An 18,390-nucleotide genomic window follows, 5' to 3' on the forward strand; every position below is an offset into this window, starting at 1 on the left:
TGTAGTAGGCACAGAGTTCAGAGGAGAAATACCTGGATATTTACTTATAGGAAAAGGAGCAAGGGAAAAAATAAAAGTTCTTAGACAGCACACAGAAGGTAGTAAGGTAATGATTGCATGTAGCTAGGAAGGAAGCTGGGCGGCGACCATTCCAACACCTCTAAGATCAACTGGCCACACAGCTGGTTAAGCGTTGCACTGTCTGATCGTTGTTTCTTTGTACGTTAATTCTGTCTCTTCTAGGCTGGCAGCACCCGAGAGCCAAACCTTATTTCCTATTGCTTCAGTTTCCTCCCTGGTGCTCAGTCCAAGGCAAAGGTTTAATACATAAACTGTACTAAATTCAAAAAGCAAAAGATGACAGCAGAAAATCACCTCCATGAAATAATGTCACTGTATGTTAATTGTCATGAAAATTCTAAAAACCATTATAATTAGCATTCCGTGTTGATAAGGTGAATGTTGAAATTCACTGCAGCTGTAGCCATGATTAATCATGTATTTTATCACTAATAAGTGATCATATACAAGTTTAATCATGTATTTTAGGGTAAATTTACTCCCCTAACATCTTTATTTTAAATTACATGTAGAATGCTAAGGGCCAAAATAACTTCTTGGCTTGTCAAAATCTTATGGGTCTGATGATAAAAAAGGAAATTAAGTTAAAAAAGTAAATTTTGACAGATTAACAAAAAACATGACATTATGAACTAGAATCAGAACACTCTTCAGGGGTCAGTAAATCCTCACACCCATTATGCCAGAGTTTCTATAATTATGAAAAACTATCCCCAAATATTGTTTTATGAATTTCATGATGGAGACTATAACCAAGGGGAAAACTCTATCTCATTCACTGCTCGTTTTAATTTTACACTACTATGATAACTAAAAAAGAAAGTCCAGATATTTATGCCAAAAAGAAAGTTCTCTTCAAACATAAATTAATCAAGTGCAATGCCTGTAGTGCTTTTTAAATTTTTATCCCATAGCTAATGCAGAACGTCAATAAAAAATGTAAAGGAAGGTGGTATTTACCTCGTAATTAAAATTCACAGTATATGAAAAATGTCAGCGGTAGAGTGGTGCCCCCAAGTGGCACATTGGTAAATTGCAATATGCTGATGGAAAAATTAGAAACACTGCATATTGTCTCATCTTCTTTGATTAATCTAAAAGTGCATATTATATTTCACAGGGGCTCAAAATAACTGTCCTGCAGACCGGCTCGAACTCATGGTCTCCCTTAGTCACCCTTTTAATAAGAAAAACCAAAGGATAACCTGGAATCTAACAGTATCACTTTCCTTATCTCAAAGGTTAGGGGTGTGTCTGCAAAACAGTAAAGGGAGTGTCAGATCTACTCCCATTTATTACTGGAACAGCATTCAAAACATTATAGAACATTATAGGACACTTTTTAAAGAACTTATTTTTTATCCATCTCTAACATTACCCAGTTCCCAATGTCTATGGCCTCGTGTGCAGAGCAGAACTGAAAACCTGACCCAACCAAACTGCTTCGAGAGGGGCGGTGCTCATCATGTGCTTCGCGCACAAACAGAAGGTTCAACTGTCAATGCCCTGGGGAAAGAATCTATAAAAAATATAAGTTTAGTTTCCCTCTCTCCACATATGTATTAAATATCATTGATGGGGCTAATGGGGGACTCAAATGTTGGAAAAATTTTAGTTTAAGTAATAGCTAAGAAGCTGAGTAGTCAATGCCTGTAAAAAGCTATCGCTCCAGGGACTGAAGGTTGGACCCACCAGGACTCCAGGAGACCACAGCAGCTCCACCTTGGTGCCCCAGGAGCCCTGCGTCGGTGAAGCCATTGCACTCCAGGGTGAGCCGCCCAGGACACAGATAAACACCGCCCAGGGCAAGAAGGCTGCTTTTTTTTTTTTTTTTAACCCAATTAAATTTGCCCTGAATTCCAGACCCCTTACTTACACTTTGTTCTCCTTATAAAAAGGATGGTTTTAAAATGGAATTTAAGACAACTGTCTGTTAGGGTACAAAAATGGACCATGGACCGTCTTCTCAGATCCCTGGCCATCTGAATAAAGCGCCCGTAAAGATTCAACCCTGTCTCTGATTATTTGTCCCTGACAGACAGTGCGAACACTGGCTTTTCCAGTTACGTACCAATTACAGATGCACGGCTATCTTATACAGCTAAAAGATCAACATTCTGAGGGCCAATTTCTTTTGAACAGTTATAGAACTACAAAAAAAAATAGAATGTTTACAACCTCAAGAAAGTTCTCTAAAGAAGTTTTAAAAATCACATGCTTGACACATTTCTTTGATTTTTCTCTCTTAAAAGTAGAATGCAAAAGAAAAATTTCCATTTAATAGGAAATTCCAATTATAGTCACTGGTGATTAGATAAAGTTTTATTAGGCTTCCTTTAATTATTTGTTAACTTGGATTGTTTAGAAGTAAGATGAATCTAGACTTTATTTGAGTGATAATTATATGTAAGACAGTACGATACCCGTATTTTATATTTTATACATATATTTATAAATATAATATGCCTTATATTTATTTATATTATAGCCTTTATTATATAAAATTTATATTGATACTTTATACATACATAGATATCCAAACCTTATTGCAATCCTTAAATATAAATTATGCCCATTTACAGATAAGAAAACTAAAGCTCAGATTAGGAACCTGCATAACCCTGAGTTTACAGTTAAGCACAGGGCTGGCTTTGCTTCTTGACCTGTTCACCTTGTCCCAACTGTGACCCTGTGCTGCCTTCTTTCTAACATGCTTGGATTCTGTGAGCAGCCACATGCATGATTCTTCATGATTTCAGCAGAGAGTTATAAAACTAAATGTCTACAAAGGCAGGCAAACGGTGGAAAGGCGTGGCAGGTACAAGAGACAATGAGGAACGGCAAGAATGTGGCCAATTGGAGTACGGGGTCTGCCTTAAGGGGCCAGCTGCTACCCGGCTCCACCCATGCTGGCTACACAGACAGCAGTGCTAGCAAATGTTACCAAATCTTTTGGTATTTTTCAAGAAAAGATAAAAGACTTAATTTTTATGAGTCTTTTTTAGAGTCTTATTATCTTTTTTTTAGAGCTGCTCACTTTTAAATGCCGGCAACTAATTTAGATTTAAAAAGAAGCACTATACAGGCCAAAAATAAACTGTCTGAAGGCTGAATGTGGCCAATACAATACGTTGTAGAGATTCCGATGGTGGATGATTTCTTTCTCAGTGATTCTAGGCTAGACCTTCTGACATCGGATGATTTGTTGAGTATCCTCAGGACTGGCTTCATCCTGCCCGCCTAGGCCTGGTCTGTCATCTTCAGCACAAGTCACATTTTTAAGACTAGTTCAAGCACAAGAACAGTCACTAACAAATCACTTCCCCATCAATCAGCCCCTCTTCTCTCTCATAGTCTGTCTGTCTGTCTGTCTCTCTCTCTTTCTCTCCCTCCACCCCCCACTCCTTTTCTCTTTAAACACACACACGCCCCCATCATTTCAAGTCTGGTCTTCACACATTACTACATCCCTTTAGTCAACTTTTTTTTTAGCCCTCCTGTGAATTTTTTAAATTCTTCATATTCCTCCTTAGTTGAAGAAACCAAAATTGGCTACAGAGTTTACAGTGCAGTTTTACAAGTCCTAAGTCAGATTTAGGTCTTACTTTCTATGTTTCCATAAAGATTCTCTAGTAGTTTTCAGAAATTTATCATTCTGTTTTAAATGGCTAGAAGAGTACCTCTAGGACTTTTAAAAGGGAAAAAAATTCTTTTCAGTAAGAGTCTTAAAGCATGTTTCTTTTTTTTAAGGAGTTTTTTCCCCCCTTTGGATTTTATTTATTTATTTTTACATAGAGGGGAAGGGAGGGGGAAAGAGAGGGAGAGAAACAACGATGTGTGGTCGCCTCTCATGCACCCCCCACCAGAGACCTGGCCTGCAAACAGGCATGTGTCCTAACTGGGAATCAAAGTGGCAACCCTTTGGTTCTCAGGACTGCACTCGATCTACTGACCCACACCAGCCAGGGTTTAAAACATGTTTTAAGGACACCAGAAGGGTAACAGCACTGCCACCGTCCTTCAGGTTGGAATTTATTGAAAACTATGAATTCTAGGTAATTTTTAAAATTCTGGACATAGAGACCATTTAAAGGGTTGACTTTTACAATAAAGTAGTAGTGTGAGTAACATTTACCTTTATAATTCCTACAAAATGTTAAGAAGTAGAAAATTGTTTATCAGGCTGATTTTAAACCCACGCTTAAATACCCAATGGGATAAAGCTGGAAGACTTTAAAGTAGCCTCAAAATAGATTACGGGACAGGAATGTGTTCTTCAGTTAACGGCTTATTCCTTAGATCATTCTTTCTTCCACTCTCTTTGCCTCCTGTATTTCGGATGCACGCGTTTCTTATCCTCAGTTCAGTTCCAACTAACTTTTCACTGCACCAAATTCAAACAATCTTAAGCTAAAAATGAAGATTCATCCTGCTCTATGAGAGACGTACTGTTCAATAGCACTCAGTGTTTTTCTCTACTATGAAGTTCATAGGTCCAATCAAATCAAAGGAGAAGAACTAATAAGTTCATCAACATAAGCTCATTTTAAATGGGAGCCCCTGTTTGGTTTGCGTATCTAATTTGAAAACTGTATAACTACAGACTCTGAAAAACTCTTCTGGAGAAAAAGGCAAAGAAAATTGATGCCATAGTTCCTCTAGGACACCTTAGACACCTCAAATGTGAATTTCCATGTATTTGCATTTCATAACATTTCTAAAACTGCAGTCATTACAAACAATTGTTATTCTATCATTCAAGACGTCCTAATCCAGTCAAATTGAAGTAATGTTGTAAATGAGATTGCAGTATGCATAAAAAATTTGATTTTCATGTAATCTACCCCATTTCCTTTCTTAAGTCATTTGGGTACTTTACTCACCTGCTGAAATGCCTTCAAAAATCTTATCTGAAGACATCATTCAAGGAGTTTTTTTAATCTTTACTACCTTCTTTAATGCAAAACTCAAAGCAAAGGGTACTCTATGTTTTAAATCAGGTAAAAGTTGCACATAGGGCAGTCAAGTCAAGATTTGTAGAAAGGACTTTTACTTACAATTCCTCTCCTTGTTTGGCTTTCTTGTCTGAAACCAGATAGACAGTTCCAAAACTTCCACTGCCGAGTTTCTGTTGAAGCACATATCTTCTTGCGATTAAGGTCTTTGGATACCTGGAAACGGCTATTGATCCACTCCCATATTTGGCAGCCTCCTGGAATTTCAGCATTGCTCCAAACATGAAATAACTGATTTCTTTGTTTATAGAAACTTAACATTCAAGTCTCCTAGGAGATGGTCGAATTCATCCAAGTAGCATTGGTCAGTGCCTTAAAGATAAAAAGTCCAGAGATTAGATCTAAAAAATGTTGAACTATTCCGCCAAAAAGTGTCAGTTTGGGGCAGTGATACCTGCACCTTGGTGAGTGGATTGAATGACTCATGTTGGTTAACTTTAACAACTTGAAGGAAAAATGTTACAAGGTGGAAATACTGAAGATTCCAATGGACGGAAGTCTTTCACAGGGAGACAGCCTTCCCTCAAACATTCACATTTGGCAAAACTGAGTTACAGTCAAATTCCCCCAGAGTTCTGAGAGGCATATGCATTTTTCAATGAACAATCTGGTTAAGATATATACTCCCCACCTACTTTTCAAAAATCATTCAAATATAAGAACATTATCATTTCCTTAAATCTACATGTTTTCATCAGTCTTTTTGTAAGTCTTTCTTCCCACCTATGTCTACTTTTTATTAACAAATATTGAGTTCAGATTAAATAAGAAATGAGCATGATACTGGCTTCTTTAGACTTTTTATTTTTTACTTTTGTGGACTTTAAACTATGGTATTTGCATTTCTTTGAATTGATGTGAAAAGGGATAAAGATTCAGAACGAATTTTTTTCCCATTTTAATCCAGTTTCTAAAGCAATTCTGATCCAGTTTCTAAAGCTTCGATTATACATACTACGTATAGAGCAATCTCCCTGGATTGGAAACAAGAAATATCACAAAAGCGGTTCAAACTTAAAATTATGTTTTAATGTTAGCTGAATAGAAATGTGTTATAGATAAATCTGTAATTCCTCACAGAGCTACAAATGCACAGCAGAATTATAAAAGTCAGGACTGTTGTATATGTATGTGCATGGTAAAATCATGTATTTCATTAAGATATAAATTTTTTGTTTTAAATCTATATGAAAACATGATTTTAGATCGAAGACTCTATGACTTGAAGTCAGGTTTCCTTATTCAACAATTCCAAAGCTATGAAATAAAACCTGTTGTATATAATGGCAGAACAGGACAGGACCTGTGTAGTTTGAGGCACACAGCCAAGAAACTTCAGAACAGCGATTTTGGCAGTGATACCTGCACCTTGATGAGAATGTTCCTTGACAAGAAAATGCTCATTTACAGCAGCGGTTTTCGGCCTTTTTCATCTCACAGCACACATAAACTAATTACTAAAATTCTGCAGCACACTACAAAATATATTTTTTGCCAGTCTGACAAGAAAAATAAGTATAATTTTGATTGAGTTACAAAAAAGTAATAGTAATTACCTACCCTTTTTGCTACCAAGTAACTTTCTAAAAAATTAGGTGTCTATACTTATATATAAGGATCTCTGGTACCAAACATTAACCAATCAGATGCAACCCTATTATATAATGTGACCAATAAAATGCCACTCTATTATATGACTTTATATTAACTTATGGTTCAAAATAGGTCATTCACACCAGACAGTTGTTGTCGTGTTGGCTGTTGTCATTTTTTCTTTGACAATATAAGGGGAAGGAGGTCAGTGCCCCGACTAAAATAATCAGGTATTGTACATTTTAAAAATGCTTGCAGCACACTGGTTGAAAATCACCAATTTATAGCATTTTTCTTCTTGAAATAATGTATTAATCGGGTAAGTTTCTCCTGACGCCAGTGAGGAGCTCAGAACCAGCTAAGAAAGAAGGGAAGGAAGGGAAAGAGGGAGGGAGAAAAAAAGAGGGAGGGAAGAAATTAAAAAAGAAAGAGGAACCCAATCCCCAGAGTGGCCATGGGCTCATGGCCGTACTAGAACAACACTGGCATCGAAATGGAACTTCAGAGCTAAGGCCCACACCTCCAAACCCCTGAATAAATAAAAAGTTAAGTGGGATTATCATGATCATAGAAAGTATTAGGAAAATCTGCTGGAAGAAAACAACTGGAGAGCAGGCATCCACATGCATCTTTTGTTTGCTTCCTCTGCCAGGATGAAAGTGAGACTTTCTGGGAACTTAAACTGTTAAAAAAAATAAAAGTATGGACTTACAGCTTTTCAACTGAAAAGGGCCCTTCATATCATTCAGGAATTCTCCTTACTTTGAAGATGTGATGAGGGTCTCTGTTTAGCGAAGGACAGAATAGATCTGAGAAGCCCAGTGTCCCAGGGGCTTCCCATTGTGAATGAGCATTTCAACCCAGCAGTGTCTAAACAGCCTGTCTGTAGCCACAGTGTACTTTGGAACTAGGTTCCCTGTGGCCCAGACTCTCAGACTCAGCTCTGCAGCTCTCTTCCCAGGCCACCATTAGGCCATCATCATTCCATTAGTGTCTTCTGTGTAACCATAGAGGTACCTGTTGACTTGTCAAGGTACTATTCTCCCCACCCACCTCAAAAGGTTTGGAATGAACTTGAGAGTCCGGAACACACCTTCTTTACCTTTGTATTCTTGGTGCCTGGCATATAGTAGGTGTTCAATAAGCTGTTAGGGCAAATAAGCATCCAGTAGAACAACAGCTGACGGAAGAAGGGGAAAAGTATGTGTGGTGGGGGGAGGGGAGAAAAAATTATAAAATCGGATGGAACTGTGAGCAAGGTGAAAGAGTACCACTCTGTGCAAACGGTCCCTTGCATGTGAAGCTGACCCAGCTTGGAGCAAAAGATAAGGGAAGGGAGTGCTTATCACAGGTGCAAGCCAAGCAGCTCTCTTTCATGGCAATAAGTGAGAGGAAGCAGATCTGACACCAGATTCTGCTAACTTAGGAATCCCACCTTAAAGGTAAGCCTAAAATCAGGGTCGAACTAACATAACTGCCTCAAGTTTTCGAAAAGTGGCATCTTCGCAAAGCGGGTTAACATATATCGAGGGGGCACCAGCAACACTTATTCTGCGGACAGTGGAGCAGACCCCAGAGGTTAGGAGACGAGGGAAGGGAGGAGGTCGAAGGCTTGGAAGTCCAGAGATGTGGACCCAGACCGAGGCAGCCGAAAACATCACCTTCGCCGGCGCCCGGGAGCCCGGCAGCCCGGCAGCCCGGCAGCCCGGCACGCCCGGCACGCCCGGCACGCCCGGCACGCCCGGAGGAGAGCTCTTCCCACACCTTTCGGAGTCAAGGGCGGTGGAGTCGCAGGCCAGGGTATGCCCAGTGTCCCGCCCGCAAGTGGGACCTACTTTGGGATGGCCCTCAGGACCCACCGAGCTCCAGGACCACTTCTGGCCAAGTTTGTTGGGCACCGTTGCCAGGGAGACAACGCAGGGCACGTTGGGAAGTCGGAAGAGGCCACCCAGAGCTTGTCACCAGGGCGGAAGTGTGCTCGGACTCAAGTGGGCGGGGAAAAGAGAGCAGGCCCCTAAAGTGATAGCAGCCACTCCGGCGGGTACTCCCCAGCTTTCTCCAGTGACCTTGCGCGGGAGCGCTTGCCACCCCCCCACGCGCCGTCGGGCGCTACTGGCTTCACTGAACCGGGCTTCCCAGTGACGTAGACCGGGAGACTTCCTGTTCCCGCGCTCACGTTGGGGGCTTCCGCTTCCAGTTCTTGCCGGGCTTCCGAGGGCTCTGAATGGACGCTCTGAATGGACGGGCTGATCCTAGGTGAGGACGGAGCAGGTGGGCTCTGCTGTCGGTCGGAGTGGTGGGGTTGTGAGGGGCCGGGTGACGCGGTGTGTGAAGGCCCGTGTTTGAGGATTTTTTACACCTATCTCCTATCTGGCACGCATTTGTTCAACAACTGTCCAAGCCCCGTAGTCAGCTTCAGATGTGTTGACACGGACTCTGCTGTCAGAAACTTTACAAACAAGAGGGACTTATAAAGAAATAAGCATTATTTCTTTATACTTATCAGAAATAGGGCCAAGATTAGGGTGAAGGTGAGTCAGACACAAAATGCAAGGGATGGTGCAAAACTTTGTAATCAAAGTAAGTTTTAACGCAGTACCTTGAAAAATCAAAATGAATGCAAAAAATGAATGCAAAAAAATCTATGGTTGACAAAAATCTCACGATTTTGTAACAGTACTATGCTGAGCCGTTTTGGATCCTAAGGCCAAAGGAAAAACTAGTAATTCTGGTCCTGTGACTTAAATTTGCCAGATATTGAAGGATATTGCCGGTAACTGGGCCGGAAATGCAAAGACAAGAAGGTAAGGGCCTCTGATTGGGGTAAAACTGGACAGTTAGTTCCTGGAAGCATAAATACTTTGCTTACTCAAAACTATGCTAATTAAGATGGGCCCACAAGTCAATGCCTGAAATAAGTTCCAGACTCTGTCAAAAAAACTGGATCCATATCATTGACCCTACACACTTGAATTAACTGAACCCAATGCTTTATGACTTATTAATTATGAGATTGAAGAGGATATAATTTTTATGACTTAGGACTTTTTACTTTGACCCCACAACGTGAATATTCTGTTTTGTAAGACTGTTGTCTATGTCAATATCACAGTCGACAGAAGTTGTATGCTATGTGTCAGTAATGATTTTAATCAGTTTTCCTTTAGAACCATTAGCAACCTCAATCATATCCAAAGAACAAACTCCATGAACCACTAAACCTGTGCCTTATAACACACAGGGGGTAGCAAAAAAGAATGAAAAAACACTTGGCTAGTTGGTCTTGCCTGAGGGTCTAGATAGGAATTAAGATGCCAACACCTAATATGTTGTATTTGAAGAGTTCTTTATAAAATTTGCCGTTGATGTGATGGTGGTGGAAACCATGGCTTGGTCCCCTGTAACTAGCATCAATTGAAACTGTATTCTATTGTTTCAAACAGGCAGTGCTTCAGACAGTCATCATGGGTATTCGAGGACTAATGAGTTTCGTGGAAGATCATAGTAATGAGTTCTTCACTGATTTGAAGTTGAGAGACACAAAAATTATTATTGATGGCTATGCTCTCTTCCACCGGCTTTGCTTCAACTCAAACTTGGAGCTCCGGTATGGAGGGGACTATGATTCTTTTGCAGATGTTGTACACAATTTCTTTGAATCACTGTTTTCTTGTAACATATGTCCATATGTTGTACTAGACGGCGGATGTGACATTTCAGATAAAAAGCTTACAACTTTGAAGGATCGAGCTAGAGACAAGATCCAGATGGCCCATTCCCTTTCTGTTGGTGGGGGTGGGTATGTATGTCCTTTGCTCATCAGGGAGGTGTTTATACAGGTTTTGATCAAGCTGCAGGTGTATTTTGTCCAATGCTTTTCAGAAGCCGATCGGGACATTATGACACTGGCTAATCACTGGAATTGCCCTGTGTTATCGTCGGATAGTGACTTTTGCATTTTTGACCTGAAAGCTGGGTTTTGCCCATTGAATAGCTTTCAGTGGAGAAATCGGAACACTATTAAGGGCACACGAGACTTCTATATCCCCGCCAAATGCTTTTCCCTCCATGCACTCTGCCGTTACTTCAGCAATATGAATAAAGCGCTTCTACCTCTCTTTGCGGTGCTATGTGGAAACGACTATATTAATCTGCCCATCATGGAGACACTCTTAAGTAAAGCACGTCTTCCTCTTGGAGCTGCCAGCTCTAAGGGGCGGAGACACCACCGAGTTCTGGGACTTCTGAATTGGTTGTCTCGTTTTGCTGAGCCTACTGAAGCACTTGATGATGTTCTGAAATATCTCCCCAAAAAGGACCGAGAAAATGTTAAGGAACTTCTCTGCTGTTCCATGGAAGAGTACCAGCAGTCCCCAGTGAAGCTGCAGGACTTCTTCCAGTGTGGTACTTACGCCTGTCCAGAGGCCTTGGGTCTGGGTGTGCCAGCATGGGTCCTAGAGGCTCTGGCCAAAGGCGAGCTCTCTCCCTTCATCAGCGACGCTTTGGTGCTGAGACGGACCATTCTTCACACACAGGTGGAAAACATGCAGCAACCGAGTGCTCACAGAATCTCTCTGCCCATCCGGCAAGTCATTTATGGGCTTCTTTTGAATGTTTCTCGACCTCTGGAAAATGTGTCCTTGAATGCATCACCTCCTCGGCCTGTAGCTTTCAGTGAAGTGGAAAGGATCAATAAAAATATCAAAACATCAACTGTTGATGCAGTAGAACTGCCCCAGGATAGTTCTGACTTAAGCACATTGACTGAGGTAAGTGTTTGCGGTACTAATGTCAATTTTGTAAAGCACTTCACACGTTACAGAGTGCTTTTGTGTGTATTATCGCTCTTAATATAATAAACTGAGGCTGGTTGCCATACTGCCTCCATTTCATAGCTGAGAAAATTAGGGCCAAAGCAGAAACTATGTAACACCTCAGCCAGGGAGTATGAGTGCCTGGACTCACACCGAGATCTTTTAGCTCCAAATCTGCCATTTCTGTGTATTTCAGTAATAGTCTGCGTTAGCTCTGTAATTATTACTACCACTCTGTTGTTACTTGCTGTCACAATGTGGTTATGTAGCTTTAAAAAAACAAGGAATGGGAAAAATTCTGAGCTACAAAGAGAAAAAGAAAGAAAAAAGTGTGCCTAAAGGCATTGCTATAAGGCATAACTAACATAACAGCCTGCATCAAATTTCATTAACAAGATTGATACTGATGCTTGCGTCTGGTTTTCATCTTTGTTGACGAGGACCTTTTTTTAGGCTTTCTTTTTGTGGCATCATGGTGATTTGCTTGGTTTGATAATGAAAGAAAACAACTCTTTCAGATTTAAGCCTAAGTAGTGTTGCTTAAATCTGAGTAACACTAGTAACCCTTTCAAAGTAAAAAAATTCTTACTGGTTCCCATGTTTGCTTTGTTTTTCATATTATATAAATATATTAAAAATGACAAATAGATATGTTAGAAATTGCTTGTGCTAACACAATTAAATTTACAAATTACATGCAGATAAATTTATAGTACCAATTGCAGTGCCCAGTGGAGTGTCTCCCAGATCAGCCAAACCTTCAGATCCACAACTGACCATCCCAGACTGACCATCCCAGACTGACCATCCCAGGTCAGTCTGGGTGCCGGTCTGCACAGGGATGGAGGTCAGCGAGCACAGCTTCCCAGCAGGTTTGAGTCAGGCTTTTCCTCATCCATGAGAGACCTCGCAGCATTCCACGCCACTGGTTCTCCACTTGGGATGATTTCACACCCCCGGGGGACATTTGGCAGTGTCTGGAGACACTTCTGATTGTCACTCCCTGGGCGTGTGGGTAGAGGGAGGTGTTGCTACTGGCATCTAGTGTGTAGAGGCCAAGGATGCTGCTAAACATCCGTGATGGTTGCACAGGTTACAAATATACAAAAACCACTTCAAAAGGGCGAGTTTTAAGACATGATGCATCTCAATTAAAGAAAGAAAAAGTCTCACTGGCCTCCTTCCCCACAGGATTCAACCTTGTAACAATTCCATAGACATCACTTCCAGGGTCTATGCAAAGAACATGCTTAATTACAAGTCACTGTACTCACAGAAGCCCCATGATATGGTGTCCCCATCCAGTGTTTAAAGTTTGTTTATAGTTCAAGTCTGGATGTAATTTGACAAGAGATAGTTTTATCATGCTAAGTAACACAGCTAATATTATCCCATCTCCAGGGTTACAGAACTAGAAAGTTGAGCATAGGTCAAATTCCAAAGAGAAGGGATTTACTAAAAGTTACCCACACCAATAAAATTGAAATTAGCAGTGCCCTGACCCATGTGGCTCCACTGGGCATCATCCCACAAAGTAAAAGGTTGCTGCTGGTTCAAATCCCATTCAGGGCACATGCCTGGGTAGCAGGTTCAGTCCCTAGTCAAAGCACATGCAAGAGGCAACTGACTGATGTTTCTCTCCCTCTCTTTCCTCCTCCCTCCCCTCCTCTCTAAAAGTAAATACATAAACTCTTTTTAAAAAATTGAAATTGTTTATGGAAATCATCCACATAAGAAAATAAAAGTCAGATATGTAGTCAACACTCCCCCCCCAAACAATTGAAATTGGCAACATTCTAAAAGATGTTTTGCTGAAATTACATTTCTACTCATGACATAAGTGGTGCTGTACTGGAGGATTTTTTAAAAACTCTTTTATGGATGGCATTGTTGAGAAATCACTGATGTACACTAAAGTGCCCATATTTAAAGTGTGTACTCTTACATCCGTGAATCCGTGCTGCAATTAAAGTAATGAATGCATCCATCGTCCTTACAAGTGTCCTCTTGCCTCATTGCAGTCCATCCCTCCCTTCATGTACACACAGCGGAGTACACAGATGACGGTACAGCTTGATGAATTTCCACTGACTCGACACTTACAACATGTAGAGAACACCCAGGCGAAGACTCATTATCAGCACCGCAGCAGCTTTCCCTAGTGTCTGGTTCTTCTCGTCACTCCCTCCTTTAACCACTATCCTGACCTCTAACAACATTGACTGTTTTTATACTCTATAACAATGGAGTCATACAGTATGAACTCTTTCATCTGGCTTCTCTTATTCAACGTAATGTGAGATTTATTCATATCTCTGAGAGTAGTTGTAGAAAATTCATTTCTCACTGCTGTATATTATTACAGTTTTGGAATATACCAAAATTGGTTTTTCTGTTCTGTAGCTGATGGGCATTTAGGCAGTTTGCAGTTTGGACTATTGTGAATACTGCTATGAACATTTGAGTGCATGGCATTTAGTGGAAATATGAACACATTTCTATTGCATATATAACTAGGAGTGGAATTCCAGGGTTGTAGGATACACATGTTTAGCTGGCAAGACATATGCCAAGCAGTCTTGTAAAGTGGTTTTACCCATTAATATCCTGCCAGCAAGCGTAGGAGTTCCTCTCACTTTACACCCTTGCTGATACCTGGTATTCTCCATCCTTTTAAAAAAGTTCAGCTATTTTGGTGGCTCTGTAGTGGCATCATTCTAGCCAGTTTTAGTGGGTGTTAATTTCCATTTTTCTGATGACTTATTGAGCACCTTTACGTGTGTTCACTTGCCATTTGGACATTGTTATGTAGGTTTCTGTTCAGTCTTTTGTCCATTTTTCTGTTTGTTTTCAATTTTTATATACAGCTCCTTTGTTAAATAACATGTATTGTGGTAAACGGCCTCTCCCATTCTGCAGATTCTTTTAACTCTAATATGATTTGATGAACAGAAATTCTTAACGTAGATGAACTTTTCATTATTTATGGTTATCACTTTTGTGACTTAAAAAAATACTGTGTGCTTGCTGGTCATGAAAAAAAAATTTTGCCTTTCATATTTACAAGTACAATCTATTAAAACTGATTTGTTCCTATATAGTCCAATATAGGGATCAGGACACTTTCCTTGCATATAAAAAGCCAGTGGAGTAGTGAGTGGCGCAGGCTGACTAAACTCCTTGCCAAGTGCAGATGACAAGTGTTCTCATCCCTTAACTGTACTCAAAGTAAGGTGTAATTGTAGTTCACTCTCTACACAGTAATATCACTTGCCTTCCCCTTGGCATAAGCTAATAATTATGTATTTAGTTCAGTGTTGTTAGCTCTAGTCAGTGCAGAATAATTCTAAACAGTATCAGGTGCAAATGTGATTCCAAAGGCAAATGCAGGTACCAGTATAGAAACTTTGTGATAGTATCTAATCGTTTTTTTTTCTTAATAGGATGTGGTAATAATACTTTGATTACCTGCTTTGTGCCAACTATTATAATAGAAAATTCATAGTCTCTCATATAATTCCCACAGTAACCATGTAGGATACTGCTTCAGTTTGGTTATGTTAGTTGCAGTGGACAGATTGCCTCTCAAATTAACCAACAAGAGGAGAATTGTAAGGAGAAATGGAAGTGGATCATTCTTGGGGAGCAAAGTGCCCAGCCCAGCCCCTCTGCGGGCACCTCTGTCACTGCGTGGCAGCTTCTGCAGGCTTGTGCTTTCCCTCCCCCTGGGAGTTGCCACAGGGGACAAGACCTAACCAGATTTAAGGGCTGTGAGCAGGGCAGTTCCCCTTTTGGAAGGGGCTGAAGATTGGTGGGTTCCATGGGACATTTTGTGTAACTCAGTATAATGCCCATTTCACAGATAGTTTGACTGACTATAGGAAAGCTCAGAAACTTGCGCAAGGCTGTAGAGTTAGTGGGGGGCAGGACATCTCTGAAGTCAAGCTCAGACTCCGCTTTGTTCCTCTGTTGCAAGTTGGCTAGAGAATTCAATAATTTAAGCATTGTATATCACTAAAGAATTCATGTATTTTCTCAGCTTTTATTTGTTGTCTTTTTCTACCAGTTTAGGAGATTATAAAGAATAGTTTTTGTTTTTACTTTAAGTGGTTGATGCTACTTCTCATGGGGTGATTGACTATACTGTAAAGCACTTTACATATGTCTAATTAGAAAACTTTTAGTATTAAATAATTAGAACCAGTACCCATAAATCACTGACTCAGTGCTGTCATGCACTGATGAGAAAACTGTTCTGTCAGTTATGACATGTTTAATTTCAGGTTGACGTCTCTGCTGTCAGCACACTCATCGACTGCTGATTGGGTGTGTGGTGCTGAGAAGTGTCTCAGACACGCTCAGAAAGTGAAGAAAGTGTCTAGCAGGCACAAGGAATACAATTTCTCTCTTAAAGTTTGATCGCAAAGTCTCACTGAAGGTGCCCTTTGAATAGTCCTAATTTCCCTCATCAGTAGAAGTATGTAAGCTGTAGGGTCTCTTGTGGTTCTGAAGTCTTTGGGTTCATTAAGGTAAAATTATTCCAACAAGTAGCCCAAAGCCCTCACAGCAGTTTTTACTCTCATATCTGAAGCACACTCTCTAAAACATGGAGTAACAGTGAGTGGTGTGTTATTGCAAGGAAAATGCAGGTAGTCCTTAAATACTCCTATCTCCCTTAAGTATACCTCTCGCCTACAAGTAGCCACCCTGGGACAATCCCTGTGCTGGAGAACACAGACAGTCACCTGGGTAGGAACATGAGACAAGACCCAAACAAACAGAAAACTGTATGATATGCTACAAGGGTGTACATAATCTGACTTTCTTCTAGAAGTGATAAGTAATGGCGTCTTGGAGAAGGTGGGGTCTAAATATTCACTGCCAAGGGATTGATTGAGTATAAATCACTGTTTCTCAAAACCAAATAGTTAAAATGCAGATTTCTGGGGTCCCTCAGATTCACTGAATCAAAATGTAGGGGGTAGGGCCTGAGGACTGGATTTTTAACAAGGTTCTCAAGCAACGTGCACTGAAGATGCTCGGCCAGCCTCCTGGGACGATGGAGCATGAGCAGGGGTTGTGTGGCAGTAGACAGTACATCCATTGAAGCAACCATATTTGTTAAGCACCTTATTAATGTTCTAATGCACAGTGTGGCTAACTGTTTTACACAGGAAGATAAAAATATGGCACAGCAATTTCATTTGTGTAGTCTCTTCATACTAGGGAATAAAAAAGGTTTCCCCAAAGTAACTTGCAAGGTGTTCGGTATGCATTTTCAGCTCTCCTTGGCCAGACGGCAGACAATCCTGTTAGAAACGTTAAAGGTGAAACAGACCGTCCTGGACCCAGTCCCTACTTCTCTGAAGTTGCCCATTGCTGTCAGTTGCTACTGGTTGCAGCACATGGAGGCCAAGGCAAAAGTGCAGCATCTACAAGCCTTGCTGCTGGGCATGCTGGTGGGGCCCTTGCATGCCATAATCAACAGCGCTGGTAGGTATCTGGAAATTCCACAGGTACATTGTTGTTACTTACAATAATAAAAAGTTTTTAAAAAATTCTTGGATTATCTACCCCTGTCAGTTACAGAATTTAGAAATGGAGGCACCAACATATCATTCATTCATTGGTAAATACTTTTGAGCACTTGCATGTGACTTCGAGGACACGCAGTGAAGATGTACGGACACTGCCTAGTCCCGTGTACTCTGTGGCACCTGAGTGCTTTCACCTGTGAGGTGTGACTGATGTCAGTTGCATTTTGTATTCATTTTCTATCTCTGTCTCTATTACCAATGTAGCTGCAGCATCATCACTAGGAACTCTTAAAATTCCCCATGGGTGAAGCTTCCGAATACAACTACAATAAGCATTCATGCTTGTGCTGTTTCTTGCTTTCCTTTTTCTCCACTGTAAGTTTTGGTTAGCATGTATCGTATTTTGCTGTGTATAACGTGCACTTTCTTGCCCAAATTTTTGAGGGGGGAAATAAGGATGCCCATTATACACGGGAACAGTAACGCCGTGTATGATGCACACAAAAATGTGGGTGGACTGAAATGTGGGCCAAATGCCCGCGGTAGTGATGGTAGAAGCAACTTCTTTTCTATTGGAGAAATATACTTGGAGACAGTTTCATCTGAACTTAAGTATCAGGTGAAATAAATGTCGATGCCCTGGAACACTTCAATTCCCTAATGGACTTACTCTCTTTAAAGATATGAGTGCTGTAATGCTCTATGCAAACACGTGTGCTAGTTAACGCCCTTTAGAACAGTGCTGTCTGATGACTCCTACTGCATTTCAAGTGCTCAGTAGCCACATGTGGCTACAGGACAGCACATTGCCATCACTGCAGAAAGTTCTGCTGGCTACTGTTTACTTTTAACTTAAACAAAACAATGAACCTGCACAGACTCCAAGAAAGCCCAAGCGTGAGAGTAGCTGTCAGAAGGGACTGCTGTTATTTGACAGTCAACTTAATGCAGAACAAATAAGGCCCACCGATGGTTAAGACACAAGTGTAGGGTATTTCCTCTCATTGGATAATAAATGCAGTTTACGAAAATTCTCAGAGCACAACCCTATTAAGTTTTTACCTGAGTCCAACAGAAGGGGCACGTCAAGGGTCTGTTTCTTTTCTTTTAGGAATTGTGGACTCGGCACCCAGGCAGGCTCAGTGCCTTGCTGCTCGCTAATGGGTAACAGGTGGGCCTCTCTCTTACTACCTTCAGGTTGGTCTGGATGTCATTTTGCGCACTCCTGCTCAAACAAACCTGCAGGGGCTCAGAGGCCCCCCCCACAGCACTCCTCGGTTCCCCAGGTTGTGGCTCCTTTCCCCTTACCCTCTCTGTGAAGAAGTGATCTGCCACATTCTCTGAGCCATA

At 40.9% G+C, this 18,390-nt stretch overlaps 2 protein-coding genes across 5 annotated transcripts in view; one reads left to right on the forward strand and one right to left on the reverse strand.

Annotated features, from left to right (window-relative positions):
• Nucleotides 1-8,619, reverse strand: part of NEK11 (NIMA related kinase 11) — a 216,306-nt gene extending 207,687 nt beyond the window's left edge. For 2 of the 4 annotated variants that reach the window (XM_037061295.1, XM_037061294.1), the window contains exons 1-2: nt 8,525-8,616; nt 5,139-5,408 (exon numbers count right to left, since the gene is read on the reverse strand). In XM_037061295.1, coding sequence (XP_036917190.1) covers nt 5,139-5,320 — 182 coding nt within the window. In that variant the 5' untranslated portion in view covers nt 5,321-5,408; nt 8,525-8,616. Of the gene's footprint in view, nt 1-5,138; nt 5,409-8,524 lie in introns of all 4 variants that reach the window. The other 2 variants (XM_037061296.1, XM_037061297.1) reach the window with 2 other exon arrangements.
• Nucleotides 8,620-8,685: 66 nt separating this feature from the next.
• Nucleotides 8,686-18,208, forward strand: ASTE1 (asteroid structure-specific endonuclease 1). Its single transcript, XM_037061299.1, has 5 exons — nt 8,686-8,865; nt 9,367-9,493; nt 10,133-11,458; nt 16,786-16,996; nt 18,152-18,208. Exons 3-5 carry the CDS (start codon nt 10,154-10,156, stop codon nt 18,199-18,201), a joined length of 1,566 nt encoding a protein of 521 aa, XP_036917194.1. The 5' UTR covers nt 8,686-8,865; nt 9,367-9,493; nt 10,133-10,153; the 3' UTR covers nt 18,202-18,208.
• Nucleotides 18,209-18,390: the final 182 nt, after the last annotated feature.

This window comes from Sturnira hondurensis, unplaced genomic scaffold (assembly GCF_014824575.4).
Source record: "Sturnira hondurensis isolate 20B ecotype Veracruz unplaced genomic scaffold, ASM1482457v3 Scaffold0013299, whole genome shotgun sequence".
NCBI classification, from domain to species: Eukaryota; Metazoa; Chordata; class Mammalia; order Chiroptera; family Phyllostomidae; genus Sturnira; species Sturnira hondurensis.

Bases quoted from the DNA above. Each gene is read 5' to 3' on its own strand.
- ASTE1 (XM_037061299.1), top strand. From the start codon at position 10,154: ATGGGTATTCGAGGACTAATGAGTTTCGTGGAAGATCATAGTAATGAG. The intron at 11,459-16,785 runs GTAAGTGTTTGC...ATGCATTTTCAG, and splicing joins ACTTAAGCACATTGACTGAG to CTCTCCTTGGCCAGACGGCA. The intron at 16,997-18,151 runs GTAGGTATCTGG...CTTTTCTTTTAG, and splicing joins TGCCATAATCAACAGCGCTG to GAATTGTGGACTCGGCACCC.